Source organism: Monocercomonoides exilis (assembly GCF_001643675.1).
Source record: "Monocercomonoides exilis strain PA203 chromosome Unknown scaffold18-1597598, whole genome shotgun sequence".
NCBI lineage: Eukaryota > Preaxostyla > Oxymonadida > Polymastigidae > Monocercomonoides > Monocercomonoides exilis.
This window is the reverse complement of record NW_027150563.1, coordinates 1,498,954-1,516,209: the sequence shown is the minus strand read 5'-3', so window position 1 is coordinate 1,516,209 and position 17,256 is coordinate 1,498,954. Positions and strand designations below refer to the sequence as shown.

Sequence of the window (17,256 nt, the reverse complement as noted above, 5' to 3'; positions counted from 1 at the left end):
AGTTATTAAGGATAAATAAACTTTCATCGTTAGAATCCATCTCCATATGATTATTTCTTCTTTTTGTTTTTTCCTCCGTTTTTCATCTCTTTTCAAATCCACACATTTCCTCAACTCTTCCAATTCTTCAATTGCTTTTCTATAAAAATATAACTTATCGGTCATTGGTTTTAATTCACCTCTTTGATATAATTGTCTTTTGACCAAAAAGTCACAAGCAGACTGAAAAGCGAGATGAGAGAGATTGTTATGTTCACAATGATATTCAATTATTTCAATAATCTCATTTATGAACAAATCTTTGTTCATTTCCTATTTCAAGATAATATTGAAACAAATTCATGTCTTTTCCAACAAAAAATTCAAATAAACAAACTTGATGCTCTGGAACATTATCCAGTGCCATCAAAGCGATTTCTGTTTCATTTTTTGTTTTTTCATCTTCTGCTTTGTTCAGTGCAACTTTTAAGATACAAGGTACGCAAATTGAGAGCAATTCTGTTGGTGCAGTGCGGTCGATCGCAAAACAATTATTCAACAAGTAAGCTTCACAAAGGTCTATCAACAGCTTTTCGCTCTTTCTTTCTTTCTTGTTGTTTTCTTCAATTATCATCTTTTCAATTCTTTCTTTGATCGAATATTTTTTTTAGCATATATAACAAAAAGTACTCAACATTTTGCAAAATCCATAATGTTTGAGCAATGCAATTGTGTTTTCTAATGAAAGGTTTTTCTCTTCAAATAATTCAAACTCATATTCAATACAAGTTGAATTTAATTCTTCCAAATTCATGTTGTCCATCAATTCTTTCAATTCATTGATTTTCTGATTTTCATCAACAGAGATTTTATGCTCCAGCTTATACATAATATCTTTTGAAAAGATAAAGAAAAAACTGTTCATTACATGTGCTGCATTAATTATTTTAACCTGAAAAATGCTCATTTGATGACATCATATATGGTTCGTTCCGCTCTGTTTCTTCTTTTTCAGCATTCCTGTTTGATGAGCTTTGCCCCATTCAATATCTCCTTCAAGATTATTTTTTGATCGTCAAGTTCAAGCTTTTGATGATGCCCCTTATTAATTATTTATGTCTTATAAAATTTTTTGATTTTTTCGGAAAAAATACGTTATTTGTTAATAACATTTCTAAGAATTAAGTGAACAATTTATTGGGACCAATTATTATATTTGAACCAACCATTTTTTTTCGCAAACTTCATCTGTGGAACAACTCTTCAAATTAAAAAAAAAATACTCCGATATTACCAAAAATTTTCTGTTTTCTTGTCATTATAAGTCTCACATTATTAGACTAAAGAAAATATTGAAAAAAAATTATTGAATAATAAAAAGAATATAAAATGTTCAATTGAATAATAATTTTACAGCAAATACTTTCTTCACAAATAAAATACAAATTTCAAAAATTAAGACATGGTCAAATGATATATATGGGGCACAATTCTTTCATTTATGAAAAAAACTACAATTTGTTCCACACTTTATCCACAACTTTATCATGAGAAATCTTTCATTCTCATGTCAAAAAAACATAGGAAAATTATCAAAATTGATGAATTAATTAAATGTGCAGAATGGAACATAATTCATAAAGCAAAAAATGTCGTCCCATATATAAATGAAAAACTGAATGAATTATTAAAAAATGATTTTTGAGACTTGTCGAGAAATATGAATTTAATAACAAGTCAGGGAAAGTTAAAAGTCAGAGTTAATATATCACTTGGTGGAAATTTTGATCAAATATTATAAAAAAATTTCCATTTCTGCCAAAAATCTCAAATTCTGTCGTTTCGTTCAATCCCATCAAAAGCTGTTTTTTATAAGGCGAAGCAATCGGAATTTGTATTGTTTCCTTTTCATTTTATAAGATTATCAACGATGTTTGTGCTTTTTTAATTATCTCGTAAATTGAATCTCTATAAAATTTGAAATGAAATGAATAAGCAATTAACAAAGTGAGTATATTTGACACAATAACCGAAATGAAGGAATTTGTCAGTAACTTTGAAAGTTTGCACATTTTTTATTTTTATGCTTTTTTGTTGAAACTTTTTTTAGAATTGCTCGATGAGCTTGAACGTTGCAAAGAAGATGAACAAATGCAGAAAATTGAAAAAATGAATGAAGTGATGGATGAAATGAACGATGAAGAATTCAAATCTGTTTTCACAATGGAGCTGCTCAATGAAATAGACGAAATGATTGAAGAAAAGAAACTGTCTTTGGAGAATCTCATTCTGTTAATGAAGCATGTTGGATATTGCTATGTGCTGAAAAATGTGTGGAACCTATTCTTTGATAGATCTCCGCTGGGCGGAAGATTTGAGAAGATGATTTTTGAAGAGGAAAAGAAAAAAGAAAGAAAGAACAAAAAGTTGTTGATTGATCTTTGCGAATGTTTTGTTTTACTGAATAATCGCATTAACTCGGAATTGATATCAATCTGCATACCATGTCTTCTGAAAATTGCGTTGAAGAAAGAGGAAAACGAGGAAACACAAAAAGAAGTGGAAATTGCTTTGTTGGCTTTAAGCAATATAAGTCCATATCAAGTGTGATAGCAATGTGATTTCTGAAGTTCTTAATTTATGATATGAATGACTTATTTTTTCCCCCATTTATTATAGACAATTAAAAAAGAGCTTTATCTATCTGAAATCACTGAAATCATCAAATACCATCAGGAGCATCACAACCTCACTGAAATTGCATATCAGTCCTTTTGGGTCTTATTAATGAACAGATTTTGCAGAAACAAAGAATTTGATAATTTGATATCAAACGAATTGCACTTTGCGAAAGAGATAACAAGAAAGCTGGAAGAGCTGAGAGAAAGTGTGGATTGTATGATAGAAGCAGAAGAAGAGAAAAGAAAAGAAAAAAAGAAAGAAAGGGAATTGATATGGATAGACATAACCGAAAAATATATTCAGAATTTCCAATTGTGGACTGAAGAGAATACTGGACTTATGCGTTGCCTTATTGGGCTGCACAGAACAGCAAGAGATGCACATTCATGTTATTCGAGGAGATTCTTTAATTATTTATTTGCAATGGCGATGAAGAAGACAGCCACTGCTGATTCCTTTCTGAAAAGCGGTGCTTGTGATCTGATTTTGGAGGAAGTGCAGCAGCCGAGATTGAATGACAATGACATCTTCAAATATTTGGAGCTATTCGAGAACCTATCCAAAAAGTTGCATGGAAAAGAGGAAAAAGAAATGGAAGAAGTGAAAAGAAAGGCAACGAAAATGGAGTTGTTTGAAAAGATGGAAGAACAAGGATATGAAGATATCATCACAAGCTTCCATAAAGTTTTTCGTTATTTGAACAGCATTGATTATTTTTTTATATCAATACATATTTCTGAATATTTTGTAATTGTTTGAGAAAAAGAAATTCTTTCCATTTCGTTCCTGAGAAAATTTGTGTTTATTAGAAAATTATAATTTTGTACAATTAAACTGAGCATTCTTTAAAATTTCTTCAAATTTTATCTTTTTTTTTCCCTATTATATTTTTAAGGAAATGTTTTTGCGAGTTATTTTTAAAATAATGTTTGCAAGAGAAAAATCGTTATTGGGATATAAGTCTGTGGATAATTATCACAGTGATGTTTTCATTTAACATTTAAAATTACCAAAAATTTCAAATATGTATTCAGATATAATTTCTTTAAAAAAACTGCATCAAATGTCGTATTTTTTTTTTAAATTTTTAATTACAAAATTTTAAACTAATAATGGAAGTTTATGATCACTACAAAAACAATAATTATATCCATTTTCGTTAAATATTTGCTTATTTTGCGTTTCAATAATTTATTTTTTAATTTTTTGCAATGAGCAAACATATTTCGTTGATGTTAACAATTGCTTTGGCGACAATTTCATGCTTGCAATCAAAGGTGACCATTGATGATTACGATTTATCATCTCTTAAGCAGTTTGTAATTATTTTTTCATTTTATGGAACAATTTGCTCATTCACACTTTAAAGAGACAAACCATTTGAAGTTGAAATAACAGACAATAACCTTCGATTTCGCGTTAGAGATGTAATAAAAGATTATGAAGGAACACCTTGTGATTGTGAAACGTGCGTTGCGCAACTTATTACTTTACAAACAAATTACTGTCAGTGTATTGGTGATAATGAAACAGAAGAGTTCAAACCTTTGGCTGATGAATCTCAAGGATTTTCATTGATATGTGTGATTCTTTCTTTATCACAATTCAGAAAAGAAGTTTTAATTATTTAAACATTGAAAGACAACTACACGGAAAATGCTCCAAAGGTGTTTCAATTGAATATGCTGTGCGGAAGTAAGTCAGAACCTAAAGGAAAAGAAAATGGGTATTTATATCTGTCTAATTGACTTTAATGCGATGTTAATTTATAATTTTTATGATAATAAATATAGAAATACTGTCACTTTAACGTGGACTCATCCAGCTGGATGTTTGCCAAAAAAGCCATCTGTTCATCCTGAAAAGAAGAAGTTATCTTTTGGCTCAATAATGCTAATTATCATTGCATCATTACTATTTTTGTACTTTGCTGCGGGAATTCCTTTGATGGTTTGATTTTCTTTTATGCTCTGATATGTGCTATTCACTTTCATTTTGGAAATACAAAATAATCTGAAGTTTTTTGCATTTAAAAAAAGAGGAATTGATATTATTCCTTTTGGGAAAGTTTGGATGAAACTATTTGCTCTTGTGAAAGATGGATGCTTATGTCTTGTATCGCCGTTGTGTAAGCGCAAGCAAGGTTATGCTGAAGTGAAAGACACATCAGCAGTTTGAATATACGCGCTGACTAATGAAATTTAAAATGTTATGTTGTTTATTGTTAACTTGAAATTAATAAAGCAGCAATTGGGAAATTGCACTTTGATTTTGGTATATATTGTAACGTGTCGTATTCATTTATGTAAATTTTGCAAATGTTTTTGTTAATAATGTTCGTTTTTATTGTAAATCATCCCACTTGAAAAAAGAGAGGTCCACTTTGCACACATTTACATATTCTTATTTGAACTATCCAATTTTCTGCAATTTATTTTTAACTTAGTTTATTGAATTTAATTTGATTTTAGAGATCAAAAGAGCTATCAATCTTATTTTCACATAAAGATCATAAGCAAATTTTTTGACGTTCATAATTTTGTTCTCAAAAATGAAAAATGATGTTTATTTCTGAGCTTGCAAGAAGATTAAAAATTTTCGATCATTAGATCCAAAATTTTACTTTGACTTTTCTTTATGGCGGAGGTTCTCGCAGATGAGCTTAATTATCTGATATACCGTTACTTGGTAGAAAATGGCGTGCTTTTTGAAAGATAATTTTGCATATATTTGAGAAAATCTTGCTATTTTATTTGCTTTTCAGGCTATGCTCATTCTGCTTTTACATTTGCAAATGAATCTCTCGTTCTTTCCGTCAACTTTGGAGAAGTTGACTCAAGATCAGGACGACTTATTGAGCTATTGCAAAAGGGTCTTCATTTTACTGAGATTGAAACACACATCAAGCGGGTATGAAATTATCTTTGTTCAATAATTATATTTTGGAATCGTTGAATTAATTAATTTTATTTATTCTCTTTTGCTTTTATTTTTGTTGTTCGTTCTTTTCTTTACAAAGGATGGAACTGAAATTTTGTGTCCAGAACCTTTCTCTCTTGTTCGTCCCCACAAATGCAAGGTTGTTGGGAAAAGACAGTTTATTGCTGATCCGTTAACACCTTCTATTGCTGCTGCTGTCGAATTTGTACGAAATGGACCTCTTTTGCCTGAAGATGTTGATCACTCTTCCATTGGAACGTCTGAAGTTTCAGTTGAATCGTCAAAAGTCGTACCAACGGCTATTAGCCCTTCATCGCGGGAATCTGCTCCTGACACATCCGACTTATCTAAGCCACTTCCTATTTCGATAGTGACGTCTGAAGGTGTGCAGATCTTTCCGGACCGTCGGCTGCGGCTTCTGGGCAACAGCGGGGAGACGACAGGGTGCCAGTGGAGTGCCTCGCACAAAGGGATAATGGCGTCGTGTGACTCGAACGGCAACTGCCGCGTGTGGAACCTGCGGGCGTGCTTCGACATGGTGCCAGGGCGGGCGGGGCTGCTTCCCGGCTTTGTGGACAACAGCATGGAGATTGAGACAGAGGAGCGTGTGTCGCGCCCTGAGGCACCGATGCCGCTGTTTGACCCGAGCGAGCGGCGGAGGATCAGCACGACGCTTGTGCAGACATGGAGCGGAGAGAAGAAGCCGGTGTGCAGACTCGCCACAGTCGACTGGGCGTCTGACGGCACAAAACTGGCAATTGGCAGCTTTGATGGGCAGACATCGGTGTACAACATGGATGGTGTGTGCACAGATGATGGAGATGATGATGGAGTTGTTATTGTTATTATTGTTATTTTCTTTTGATGAATAAAAAATTGAAAAAAAAAAAGAAAGAAAATGATATTGATTGCTCTAAAGTTCTTTGTCCTTTGTGATAATTTAATTATTTGTTTTCTATTTTTTATATATTCATTTTTTCTTGTTTTCAATTCTATTCGTGATTCACCAATCATATTCCCCTCTTTGTTTCAGGAGCTGTTGCTGCCAAAATGTATTTGAAAGCACAGCCAGTTGTGTCGCTGAAGTTCAATAAAGCGAACAATCTCCTTTTGACAGGCTCGACTGAGTCACAATGTGCCATCTGGGCATTCGACAACCAGGACATCTTCAAATCTGCCTCAACTTTTCTGTCTTCTCCATCATCATCATCATCATCATCTTCATCTTCATCTTCATCATCTTCTTCCTCTCCCTCTTCACTTTCCACTGACACCCTCTCCACCGCATATCCCACCGGCCGTGTGCACCCATCCCTGGCCATGTCCCCCGAAGCACTTGAAATGGCCTCGCGTGCCCAGAATGCGACGCTCGTGCACCTCATCAGCGTCCAAAACGTCTCTCTGACCGACTTCGACTGGCGGGGCAACTATTCCTTCGCTGCCTCCACCGCCGACGGGCAGGTCGATCTCTACCACGTCGGCAACCCTGTCCCCACTGCAGTCTTCTGCGGGCACAGCTGCGAAGTCAACGGCATCAAGTGGAATCCTTCTGGAGAGTATTTGGCCACATGCTCGGATGACAACACAGTGTGCGTGTGGAAGCCAACCATCCCCATTCCTGTTGGAATTGCTGCAGGAGACGAGGAAGAGGACGGAAAGGACGATGAAAGATCATTCGCAGAGGGAGAAGGAAGAGACATAAACTCTTTACTCTCGTCTGCTCTGTCTTCTCATCCATCTCCTTCTCCCTCTCCTTCTCCTTCTCCTTCCTTCTCTTCCTCCTCCTCTCTCTCTTCCTCCTCCTCTCGCCCCCCCACCATCCGATACACCCAGCCGCAGCAGTCTCTCCGCCACTCCAACCAAGTCTATGCTGTCATATGGACACCCACTGGACCTGGATCTCGCAATCCGAATGCTCCCATCAGACTGGCCACGTCGTGTTTTGACTGCACTGTCTCTCTGTGGGACCTCCAGACACACACAAAACTGTACTCGTTCGAAGGACATCAGTGTGTTGTTATAAATGGATTTATTTTTGTTTAATTTATTTGTTTTTTTTTTCTTTTTCTATCTTTATTTGTGTGTTATATGTGAATCAACCACTTCAATTGCTTTTTTAGACAACCTGTTTATTCGCTGGCATTCAGCAACGACGGAAAGATATTGGCAACTGGCACAACTGACCGTGTTGTTCAGCTGTGGTCAGTGAATGTTTGTGCTATTATTATTCTGTTGGCTAATTGATGAATTAATCTATTTCAATTTATTTATTTATTTTATTTTTATTTAATATTTATTTATTTTTTTTATTATATTATTATTATTTTTTTTTTTTTTTTTTTTTTTTTTTTTTTTTTTTTTTTTTTTTTTTTTTTTTTTTTGTTTCAATGTGAATAATGATAATCTTTCAGGATGGAAAACATATTGCTTCCATTCCTGATGTTGGAGAAGTCAATGACATTGCATGGAGTCCAGATGACGATTGGCTTATTGCTGTTACTTCCGCTCCTTCGTTAATGCTTGTTGATCTTAGGGGGATATGATTGTTCACTTCATTGTTGCAAAATCATTTTTCAAAATAATGTTTTAAATTTCTATTGCTTTCTGTTTATTATTTTTATATGACAATAGGCGTTAAACATAACTGAATTTTGCATGTGTAACAAAAAAAAATTAAAACTATCCAATTTTTGAAAATATGTTTTTGGTTAATCTGATCAAGATAATTTTTGATATAATTTCTTATACACAATGACGGACATTAAACCGCTTGCATTAAGAGCTTTGCATGTTATGGATTTGACAACATTGAACGATAATGATACTGATGAAAAAGTGATTTCATTATGCAAACAAGCAAAAAGTCCATATGGAAATACTGCTGCAGTTTGTGTATATCCTCGCTTTGTTCCCATCGCAAAGAAAACCCTTCGCGAGCAAGGAACTCCAGAAATTAAAGTTGCAACTGTTACTAACTTCCCTCACGGAAATCCAGACGTTGAAATTGCTCTCGCAGAAACTCGTGCCTCTATTGCTTATGGAGCTGATGAAGTCGATGTCGTATTTCCCTACAAATCTTTAATTTCTGGAGATGAAAAAATAGGTTTTGAACTTGTCAAAGCTTGCAAAGAAGCTTGCGAAGCTGCAAAGATTCATTTGAAAGTGATCATTGAGTCTGGAGAATTGAAAGATCCTGCCTTGATAAGAAAAGCTTCAGAAATTTCTATTGACGCAGGAGCTGACTTTATTAAAACGTCTACTGGAAAAGTTGCTGTTAATGCAACTCTTGAAAGTGCAGAAATTATGATGAAAACAATTTCCGATAAAGGTGTTAAAGATCGTGTCGGATTCAAAGCCGCAGGAGGTGTTAGAACCGCAGAAGATGCTGCGAAATATCTTGAGCTTGCTGATAAGATAATGGGAGACGGATGGGCAACATCAGAAAAGTTCCGTTTTGGAGCATCTGGACTTCTTGGAAGTCTTCTCACAACACTCAGCAATGGAGAAAAGAAAGAATAATTCAAAGTTACATCAAAATTTGTTCTTATTATTTTGCAGTGTATAAGTCAGTTTGTAATTTTTATTTTCTATGAATAGAAATTTATGTGTAAAGTTTGAGGGTGATAATTCTAATTTATATGAATAATTTTTCTATATGCAATTCAATTGAATAAAGAGAAATAAAATGTTATGAAAAGTTAATTGTGAGAGATGAAATATTGAAAAGATTTAAAATTTGAAGTTTATTTGTCAAATTCGAAAAGCTTACCACAAATTTTGGACGAAATAATTATTATTTATTTTTTTTTTTATTTGATAAAGTTAACATATTCTTCAATGTATGTGATGAACTGAATTCTATCGTTCAACTTTCATTTATTGATGTATGCTATTCCATTCTTCAAAAAAAGAACTTTGTCATTCATAAGAATTTAAAAAAAAATATTCTTTTGTTTTTGTTTTTGTAAAATATTCGTTTTCATTCATAAAAAATGATTCGGATTTTTTCATTAAAGGTTAAGTTATGAAAATAAAAAATATAAATTTTGTAAGATTTGGAAACAATAAATTGATTTACTTCTGAAATGAAGTAATTTTACTTCAGATCAAAATGTTTTTGTTGTTTTTAACTTTGTTTTGCATAGAAAACATTTGTTGCATCAATAAAAGACAAATAGTTAAATCTATCAAAACATTTCCTCCTTATGGTTCCCAAATAAATCCAAGATATTCACCTTTTTTCCAATATTTCGATTCTGATGGAGTTCCATGCTTTTTCGTTTATGGAGGAACAAGTTATAACGACCGCATTCAATCTGATGGATTTTTAGTTAAAATGAATCCTTTTTATATATCACCAGTTCACATTCCTCCAGAAAACAAAAAACCATTAGTAAGATTTTGTGCTCAGTTCAGAGTTGGAAAAACATTTTATATTTGGGGTGGATGGAAAGAATCTGGATTGTCAAATTCATTATGGTCATTTGATATTTCGGCACAGGAATGGAAAGAAGAAAATGAAGGTGAAACAAAACCAAAAGCAAGACATTCGATGGCATACGCAACAGATGGGGAAAAGTTATATATTTTTGGAGGAATCAGTACATCCGGACTTCTAAATGATCTATGGGAGTTTGACGTTCAAGCGAAACAGTGGAGAGAATTGAAGATTAATTCTGGAGAGAATGATCCTGAACCTTGCAGCGGAGCGGGAATGTTAGTTTCGAATGGATATGCTGTCGTTTACGGTGGAGATACAGGCGGAGATATTGTACCAAAACTCAAAATATTCAGAGTGAAGATCGATACAAATTCTCCTCAATCATGGGAAGCGGTGAAATTAACAGATATTAATGGAAATGATAGTAACCTTCCAGATTCCCGTGCCAATTTTGGACATACCACATTCGTCAGCACAAGTCGGACACATTCATACATTTTTGGTGGATGGGAGGCAAACAACATATTTGCTGGATCAAATTCGTTGCTTATTCTTGATTGCAGCAAAGTTGTTAGTGGTGGAAGTGGAGAGAAGACAGCTCGATACAAAGAACTCATATTTGATCAGACTCAGCAAGGCAACAACACCATGCAGCGCGGGGATTGCGGATGTGCAACAGATGATGAAGGAAATCTTGCCATTTTTGGAGGAAGGATGAATTTATTTATAAATGCGGATCTGTTGATTTTAATGAAAGAAGATTTGTCTTTTGATGTTTCAGAAGAGGAGATTTATTCTGAAAAAGCAAAAGAAAGGAGAAGGAAATTCCGAAATGATGTTTGCAACAATGACGATTTTTCTTCGTTATTTGGAGTCTTTGATAATGAGAATTCCGATGCGTCTTCTTCTTCCTCGTCTTCCGCAAATAAAAAACTCACATGGATGGGCAATGAATTGAATGAAAGTAATTCTGCGCCAATTTTCGATCCTGTTTCTTCAGCTGTAAACGACAACTCAACCTTTCAGCTTATGATGAGGGTGAACGATTTTGCTCCATCTTTTCGCGTGAATCCGTTTATTGGAGTGGACGACGATGCTTTTTTTGTGTATGGAGGGCGTGATCCATCTACTGGAGAAATTTTCAGTGATATTCATGTTTTTAAGATTGGCTCCAAGGCATGGACGAAACTAGAAGCAAAAGTAATGTCAGAGAATCCTCCGGCAAGAGAACTGGCTGCGTGCTGTTTGGACAACGGACGCTTGCTGCTGTTTGGAGGACTGGGGCCAAACCCTCAGACGGGGAAAATTGAGCCGTCAAACGAATTGTGGGAGTTTTCTTTTATTTCTTATTCATGGAAGCAACTGGGGAAGAATTCGATGGTTAAGCCTTTTGCAGCGTTTGGAGCTTCTTCGGCGATATACATGGATTATTTGATTGTTGTGGGAGGTCAAAAGTTCGATGGAGCGCCTTGTGAAGTTGGCTTTTTGTTTAGCTTTGCGACAGATACGTGGGAACACACATTTAAAGCTCTTCCGATATTTAAGCCGACTCTTCTTGTGATGGACATGATAGCTTCAGAAGTCGCTGCAAAAGAATATTTTGAGCAAAGCAATACAAGCAAAGAATCTGATGAGGAAAGCATTACAATTTTAGCAAAAAATGGAAAAAATGAAAAGAGGGATTTGATTGTCGAAGATCTGAAGCATTTGACGAACAACAATCAAAATATTGACAATGATGAATTAGTTTTGCATCCAACTCTAGTAATTCTTGGTGGAAATTTTGGGACTTTACCATTTCGGAATTGCTCTGTCTGTGATTTGTATGAAGAATTAGGCAAAAGATACAGGAAAAATAAAATGAGCACTGGGAATTCTGCTCTTGATGATGATGCTGTAAATGCCTTAAAACCTTTCGCAACAGCAAAAAGCACAATGCTGCGCAATGATGAAGACAGAACACAAATATTTCATTACATCAGCGGAATGGCCTTGCCACTGGATGACAAAGTGCTGATGTTTGGAGGGAGAAAGCGAGGCCGGGCGATGGACTCTTTCAAAATCGTGAAATTTGATCAAAAAGGCAATCCAACAATCACAGAAGACGATGGCTCTGGCCTCACTAATGGTGTGCATATAGATGTTGTTGATGCTGGATGCACAGTTTATCACCGAAATGTAGTCTGTTACGGAGGAAGGCAAATCAGTGAAGGAAGGACTGTGTTGCCCACTGCTCTTGACACGTTTCATATAATGAGGCTTCACGAAGACTTGTTTTCTTGCACCCCTGGCTCTTATGAGGACGAGACCGGAGAATGTGTTGATTGTCCGCATGGTTCATATTCCAATGATTATGGAAGCAAGCAATGCATAAAATGCCCCCCAGGAACAGTTGGGAACAAAATCGGATCGCCAGAGTTTGCATGTATTTCGGTGCCTGCTGGCTCGTATTCAGATACTGCTGGCTCAAATGAATACAAAAACTGCACTTATGATCAATACTGCCCAATTGGATCAGCCACAACGAATAACACAATTCCAGCTGCAGACCAGTCTAAATCAGTCCAACCTTCACCATATAACATGCCTGTCCAGACGGAGAATTACCTGATGATAGGATTGTATTTAGGCTGCACAATCATTGGCCTAAGTGTTGCTCTGCTTCTTCTCTGCTTCCCAACAAGGACATTTATGTTCAGACTGGACAGCTTTTCAAACAAGTATGTTGACACACTTGATCCAGACACGCACACCACAGTGAAGCACATCAAGAAAACGACGTTTGGAGGCTTTTTGACAATTGTCGCAATATCTTTTGTGTGCGGAGCAGCGCTGCTGGTCATATTGACATTTGCATTTCTGAACACAAATGAAACAAGAACTACAGTCGATGTTTCAATGGAAAAGGAGGCAGACTTGGTTACTTTCAGAAACAAGGAGGTTAAAGTGGAGTTGACTTTGATAGACTACACAGGGGAATGTGTTGGCTTACCAATAAACACAACAAGTGAATTGTCTGGCAAATGCTCTGATAAATTGGGATTTGGCAAGTCAACTTTTGATCCATTTAGTATGCACATTTTTTGCTTTTAACAATTTTTTTCATAAAAATTTTCGTAAAATATTTATTTATTCCCCTCCATCCTTGTTTCATAGATTGGTATAAAAAAGAAAATTATTCCATTACTCCAAAGTGCACGCAAATTCCTTCCACAAATCTGTTTAATTCTCCAACGCATCACTGCAGGATAACACTTGAAGCCAAAAATGTGGAGCTTCCCATTCAAAATTCTCTTGTGAACTTCTTTTCAATGCACTCGTCAGAAAGAGAAGCATCGTGCAGAGCAATAAAGGTCTTTGCATCCACAGATTCGGCGGTGCCTGTCCAACATGACCTGAGCTTTGGTCCAGACACTTCGTTCTCTTCGACAGAGCATATTTTTGTGAGTGACACAGCTCACATCCTGCGCGGCTCGAACCCCACAAACGTCACATTGGAGCTGATTCCTTCGATTTATCGGAACGAAATGAGCTCAGCAAGCACTGTTTCTCAGGGCCATCTTGTCAATTACATCTCATTTGAGATAGGTTCTTACACAGACTATATCCATCTGTTCAACAGCATGGGATTTGGAATCAACATACAGCTGGCACTGGACAAAACTGTAGCACTCACTCGCCACACGATGAAGGTCACTTGGTCAATGCTTCTCACTTCACTCGGAGGAACGTTTGTGTATTTGGGGTATTTTGGGAATGTGTTGCCGATATTTGAGACACTGCTGAATGTCAACTGGCCATGCGGGAGAAAAGTGCAAAAGAAAATCACAACTGTATTTCATGACTCTTCAAAGAAAGGACGCCAAACAAAAGCAAATCGTGAGTATGCAGAGGAAATGAAAACTATGATGGAAGAGCATCTCACTACAAGCATGTATTAACTGTGGATGTTTTTTGTAATTTCATAGCTTTTGTTCTTCCTTGTTTCTTGTAATTTTCTCGGAATTAAGCTTTTTGGATGTGTATTATTTTATTCAAAGGGCTGATCCTTGATTTGAATATTCATTCGTTGTATTTTTTGTTTCGAAATGTATGAAGTTGATGGTTTTGCTTTTTCATTTTCATTTTCATTTGCAAATGCATTTTTGGAAAAGGCAATAGACTCTTTTTTTGTTGTTGTATACATTTTCAAAATTTAATTTCATTTCAATTTATCTTAATTTTTACTGAGTTTCATGAATTATGCAAATTTTTATGTTTTTTTATTGTTTTTGGTTGTGTATGTCATTTTGTTGATTGTTTATTGCATTTCACAATATTTATCTCTGTTTTTGTAATAGAAAATTTTCATTTGAAGTTGCATTTCTGGAATTTTTTTAAAAAAGTATGGAAGTGAAAAAAAATTTTCTAGTGAAATCAAATATTCTCATCAGAGTTTTCGTGGAATTAATTAGATAAATGTCAAATTACCTGAAGCATGAAAATATCAAAGAAATAAGTTAATTGAAAGTTGAATGTGAAAATAACAAATATTTCAAAATTACAATATTTTTTTCCAAATTTCTCGATAATTATTGGTAAACAAAAGTATTTATGTTATTTTTTGGAGATTTTTGTTTTTATTATTTTTTCAAAGACTCTCAATTAATTGCATTGGGTGAATTATGAATTTTTTTTAAATATTCTTCGAAATATTCGTTAATAATGCAAAAGTCAATTTAATAATGATTTGCATCAAAATTAAATGATTCTTAATGTTTTTCTCTCGATCTTTCGTTTTAAAAATATTGTGAAAATCTTAATTTGAAAAAATAATTCAATCATAAACATTATTGCGGAACTGAAATCTTCAATTTTTCAAATTTTTAATGAAACCCACATTTGGAGCGAGCGTTCCACTTGCATTAAATCTGCATTCAATATTGTTTCGTTGGCATGCTCGCAGTGATCTGCATCGGAGGATGCGTTGCAGAAATACAATTTCAAAGTGAATTGAACGGGAGATGCAGAAAGGTTTGTTTTGTATTGCAGATAAAAATCACAAATATAACAATTTTTTAATTCATTTGTGGAAAAGATTAAAAAAAACTCGCAATCGCATGTGTTGCGCCAGGCAAACCTCACGCTCAGCAACGCATCCTCTGTGTTAGCCATCTCAACATCATCCCTCTTACTGGTTGTCCACTCCTCACTGCCCAACACCATTCAGATGCCGCCATCCTCTCCTCCATTTGCCAAATCTGCACAGATTCAAGCTGTCCACTTTTCCTCTCGACCCTTGCTTTTCTTGCATTTCTTCTCTTCCTCTTCATTCGTCTTCTCCATCTATTCCAGTTCCAAAATCCTGATCTTCTATTTTCCAATTCCCCTTCACTGCTCTTCTCCTCTGCTTCCTCCTTCTTTTTCCTCAGTCGAAGAATTGTTTTATTATTTTCCTACAGGTTCACCTTTAGATTTCTCACCTCTTGCTTCGCATCCATCCCGCTGCTCTCAGCTGTTTCCGCTTATTATGTTCTTTCAGTTTGTTCTCCAATTCCTCCTAATCCTCCTGTTATTGTTTCTTGACATTTAACTACTCTTTGAGAGAAATCAAAAACGAAGCAAAGGCTCTTCTTCTCTTTTGTTTTTGCATGCAACTAAAAAATTCTCCACAATATCCTATCCACACACCTCAGTATCATTTTTTACTGTGTCTTTTCTTCTTTCTCATCCTCCACAGAACCCTATCTATTCATGCCTTCCGTAAAGGTCATCCTTCGAAGATTCAATCATCACTTGAAGGAGATGAGACGGTAGACTTCCGGCCATTTTCTTCCTCTCCGTTTTCTTGCCTGCTGCTGTTGCGCCTTTGCCTCTTCGCTCTCTTTTCCTCTCTCCAAATCATTTTCTTCCTTACTTTTAGCTATCCGATCCTTGATGTTGATGCTGCTCATTTCGGAGGCACACTTACTTCTGACATCTGGCAGTTCTCATTCATTCCTCTTCCTTTTCGCGTTGGCTCATTTGACCTCCTGGCTTCATTCCAACTCAGCGCTTTCATTAGGCACACCACAATGCAATCCCCTTTTTCTACAGCCAGCTCGTACTCCGAGGTCCGTACCAGTCTGTTTCGCTCTCGAATTCTTCTTCATCTCCTTCCTTTTCATCCACTTCCTCTTCGCCGCCTCTATTTGCCAAAAAAAGAATTGTTTTGCAAAAAATAAAATAAAGAAAAAATAAAATAAATAATTATAATTATAATTATAATTATAATAAAACTTATCAATCACAAACATGCCGTGCAGTGCACAGGCAGCAACGTGCACTCAAACCTTTTTCTTTTCTCCGAAGATTGCTCCCGTTTCTTTCGAATAAGCCTTTTTCGCCTCGCAGGTGGATGGGCGCTGCACAAAAAACGAAACCCAAATGCATTATGCACCAAAACTGTAAGCCATTTTGTTAACACTGCATGCTGTCTTCTGCCCCCGTCCTTCTTGCCCGAGCTCCTAAACTTAATCAGCAACATTTTTGACGTGCGTGTCTGCGCCACACGCCTGCATACCGCCCTTTCCCCTTCCTCTGCCCATCCTCACCTGTGACTGCTGCGCTGCCATCGAATCTGTTGATTTTTTGTCATTATTTTTTGAAGAAATCATCTTTAATATATTTTTTCTATTGACTTCGAAAATTCACAAAAACACTCCGGCAAATGGGTACTTTACCGGTACATCAAAATTTGCTTTATTTTATGATAAAAGTGATTATCATTGTTTAAAATATATTTGAACAAAATATTAAAGCGCGGAAATTATTCTAAATTGAAATAAAATTTTTCAAAATAAAATTATCAAAAATGTTTCATTTTTGGGAAGAGAAATATTACATTTCCAAATTTATTAAAAAGTTGACATTTTTTTTTTGTAATTATCATCGCCCAAAAGAAGATTGCAAGAAAAAAGAGAACTGAATCTTTTTTTCAGCGTTATCATCTTGATTTCAATTGAGTTTCTGCACATCAAAATAACTTTTTTTTTGTCAACCCTTCCCCTAAAAAATTTTTTCCAGCAATAAACTAATACGTTTAACCGAAACCCTAAAATAGAAGATTTTTTACAATATCCTATAACCTATGATATCTATTTATCTAATATAATATTTTTGTTGAACCCAATTAAATATTTTCCGGTTTCATAACAAAATTTATTTCGCATGCATTTTATTTTCCTATTTCATCT

The 17,256-nt window shown here is 35.2% G+C and overlaps 6 protein-coding genes across 6 annotated transcripts; 5 read left to right on the top strand and 1 right to left on the bottom strand.

The window, feature by feature from the left end:
• Nucleotides 1-1,546: 1,546 nt before the first annotated feature.
• MONOS_1472 (uncharacterized protein) lies at nt 1,547-2,589 on the top strand (the record flags this gene model as incomplete). The annotated part of the gene is made up of 4 exons (XM_067867547.1): nt 1,547-1,595; nt 1,900-1,911; nt 1,976-2,041; nt 2,090-2,589. 4 exons carry the CDS (start codon nt 1,547-1,549, stop codon nt 2,587-2,589), a joined length of 627 nt encoding a protein of 208 aa, XP_067729012.1.
• A 1,200-nt stretch (nt 2,590-3,789) lies between these two features.
• Nucleotides 3,790-5,187, top strand: MONOS_18613 (putative Autophagy-related protein 27). Its single transcript, XM_067871648.1, has 5 exons — nt 3,790-3,976; nt 4,031-4,242; nt 4,303-4,387; nt 4,455-4,611; nt 4,681-5,187. The coding sequence occupies exons 1-5, from the start codon at nt 3,873-3,875 to the stop codon at nt 4,837-4,839; spliced, it is 717 nt and encodes a 238-aa protein (XP_067729011.1). The 5' UTR covers nt 3,790-3,872; the 3' UTR covers nt 4,840-5,187.
• A 95-nt stretch (nt 5,188-5,282) lies between these two features.
• Nucleotides 5,283-8,237, top strand: MONOS_1473 (putative beta-transducin family protein). Its single transcript, XM_067867557.1, has 6 exons — nt 5,283-5,359; nt 5,426-5,571; nt 5,681-6,401; nt 6,635-7,610; nt 7,722-7,812; nt 8,013-8,237. Exons 1-6 carry the CDS (start codon nt 5,299-5,301, stop codon nt 8,142-8,144), a joined length of 2,127 nt encoding a protein of 708 aa, XP_067729010.1. The 5' UTR covers nt 5,283-5,298; the 3' UTR covers nt 8,145-8,237.
• Nucleotides 8,238-8,311: 74 nt separating this feature from the next.
• MONOS_1474 (deoxyribose-phosphate aldolase) lies at nt 8,312-9,303 on the top strand. The gene has a single exon (XM_067867568.1). It carries the CDS (start codon nt 8,353-8,355, stop codon nt 9,118-9,120), a length of 768 nt encoding a protein of 255 aa, XP_067729009.1. The 5' UTR covers nt 8,312-8,352; the 3' UTR covers nt 9,121-9,303.
• Nucleotides 9,304-9,703: 400 nt separating this feature from the next.
• On the top strand, nt 9,704-14,692 carry MONOS_1475 (uncharacterized protein). Its single transcript, XM_067867579.1, has 2 exons — nt 9,704-13,112; nt 13,199-14,692. The coding sequence occupies exons 1-2, from the start codon at nt 9,713-9,715 to the stop codon at nt 13,981-13,983; spliced, it is 4,185 nt and encodes a 1,394-aa protein (XP_067729008.1). The 5' UTR covers nt 9,704-9,712; the 3' UTR covers nt 13,984-14,692.
• Nucleotides 14,693-16,184: 1,492 nt separating this feature from the next.
• Nucleotides 16,185-16,677, bottom strand: MONOS_17474 (uncharacterized protein; the record flags this gene model as incomplete). Its single annotated transcript, XM_067870398.1, has 3 exons — nt 16,185-16,208; nt 16,316-16,425; nt 16,584-16,677. The coding sequence occupies 3 exons, from the start codon at nt 16,675-16,677 to the stop codon at nt 16,185-16,187; spliced, it is 228 nt and encodes a 75-aa protein (XP_067729007.1).
• Between the last annotated feature and the right edge of the window lie 579 nt (nt 16,678-17,256).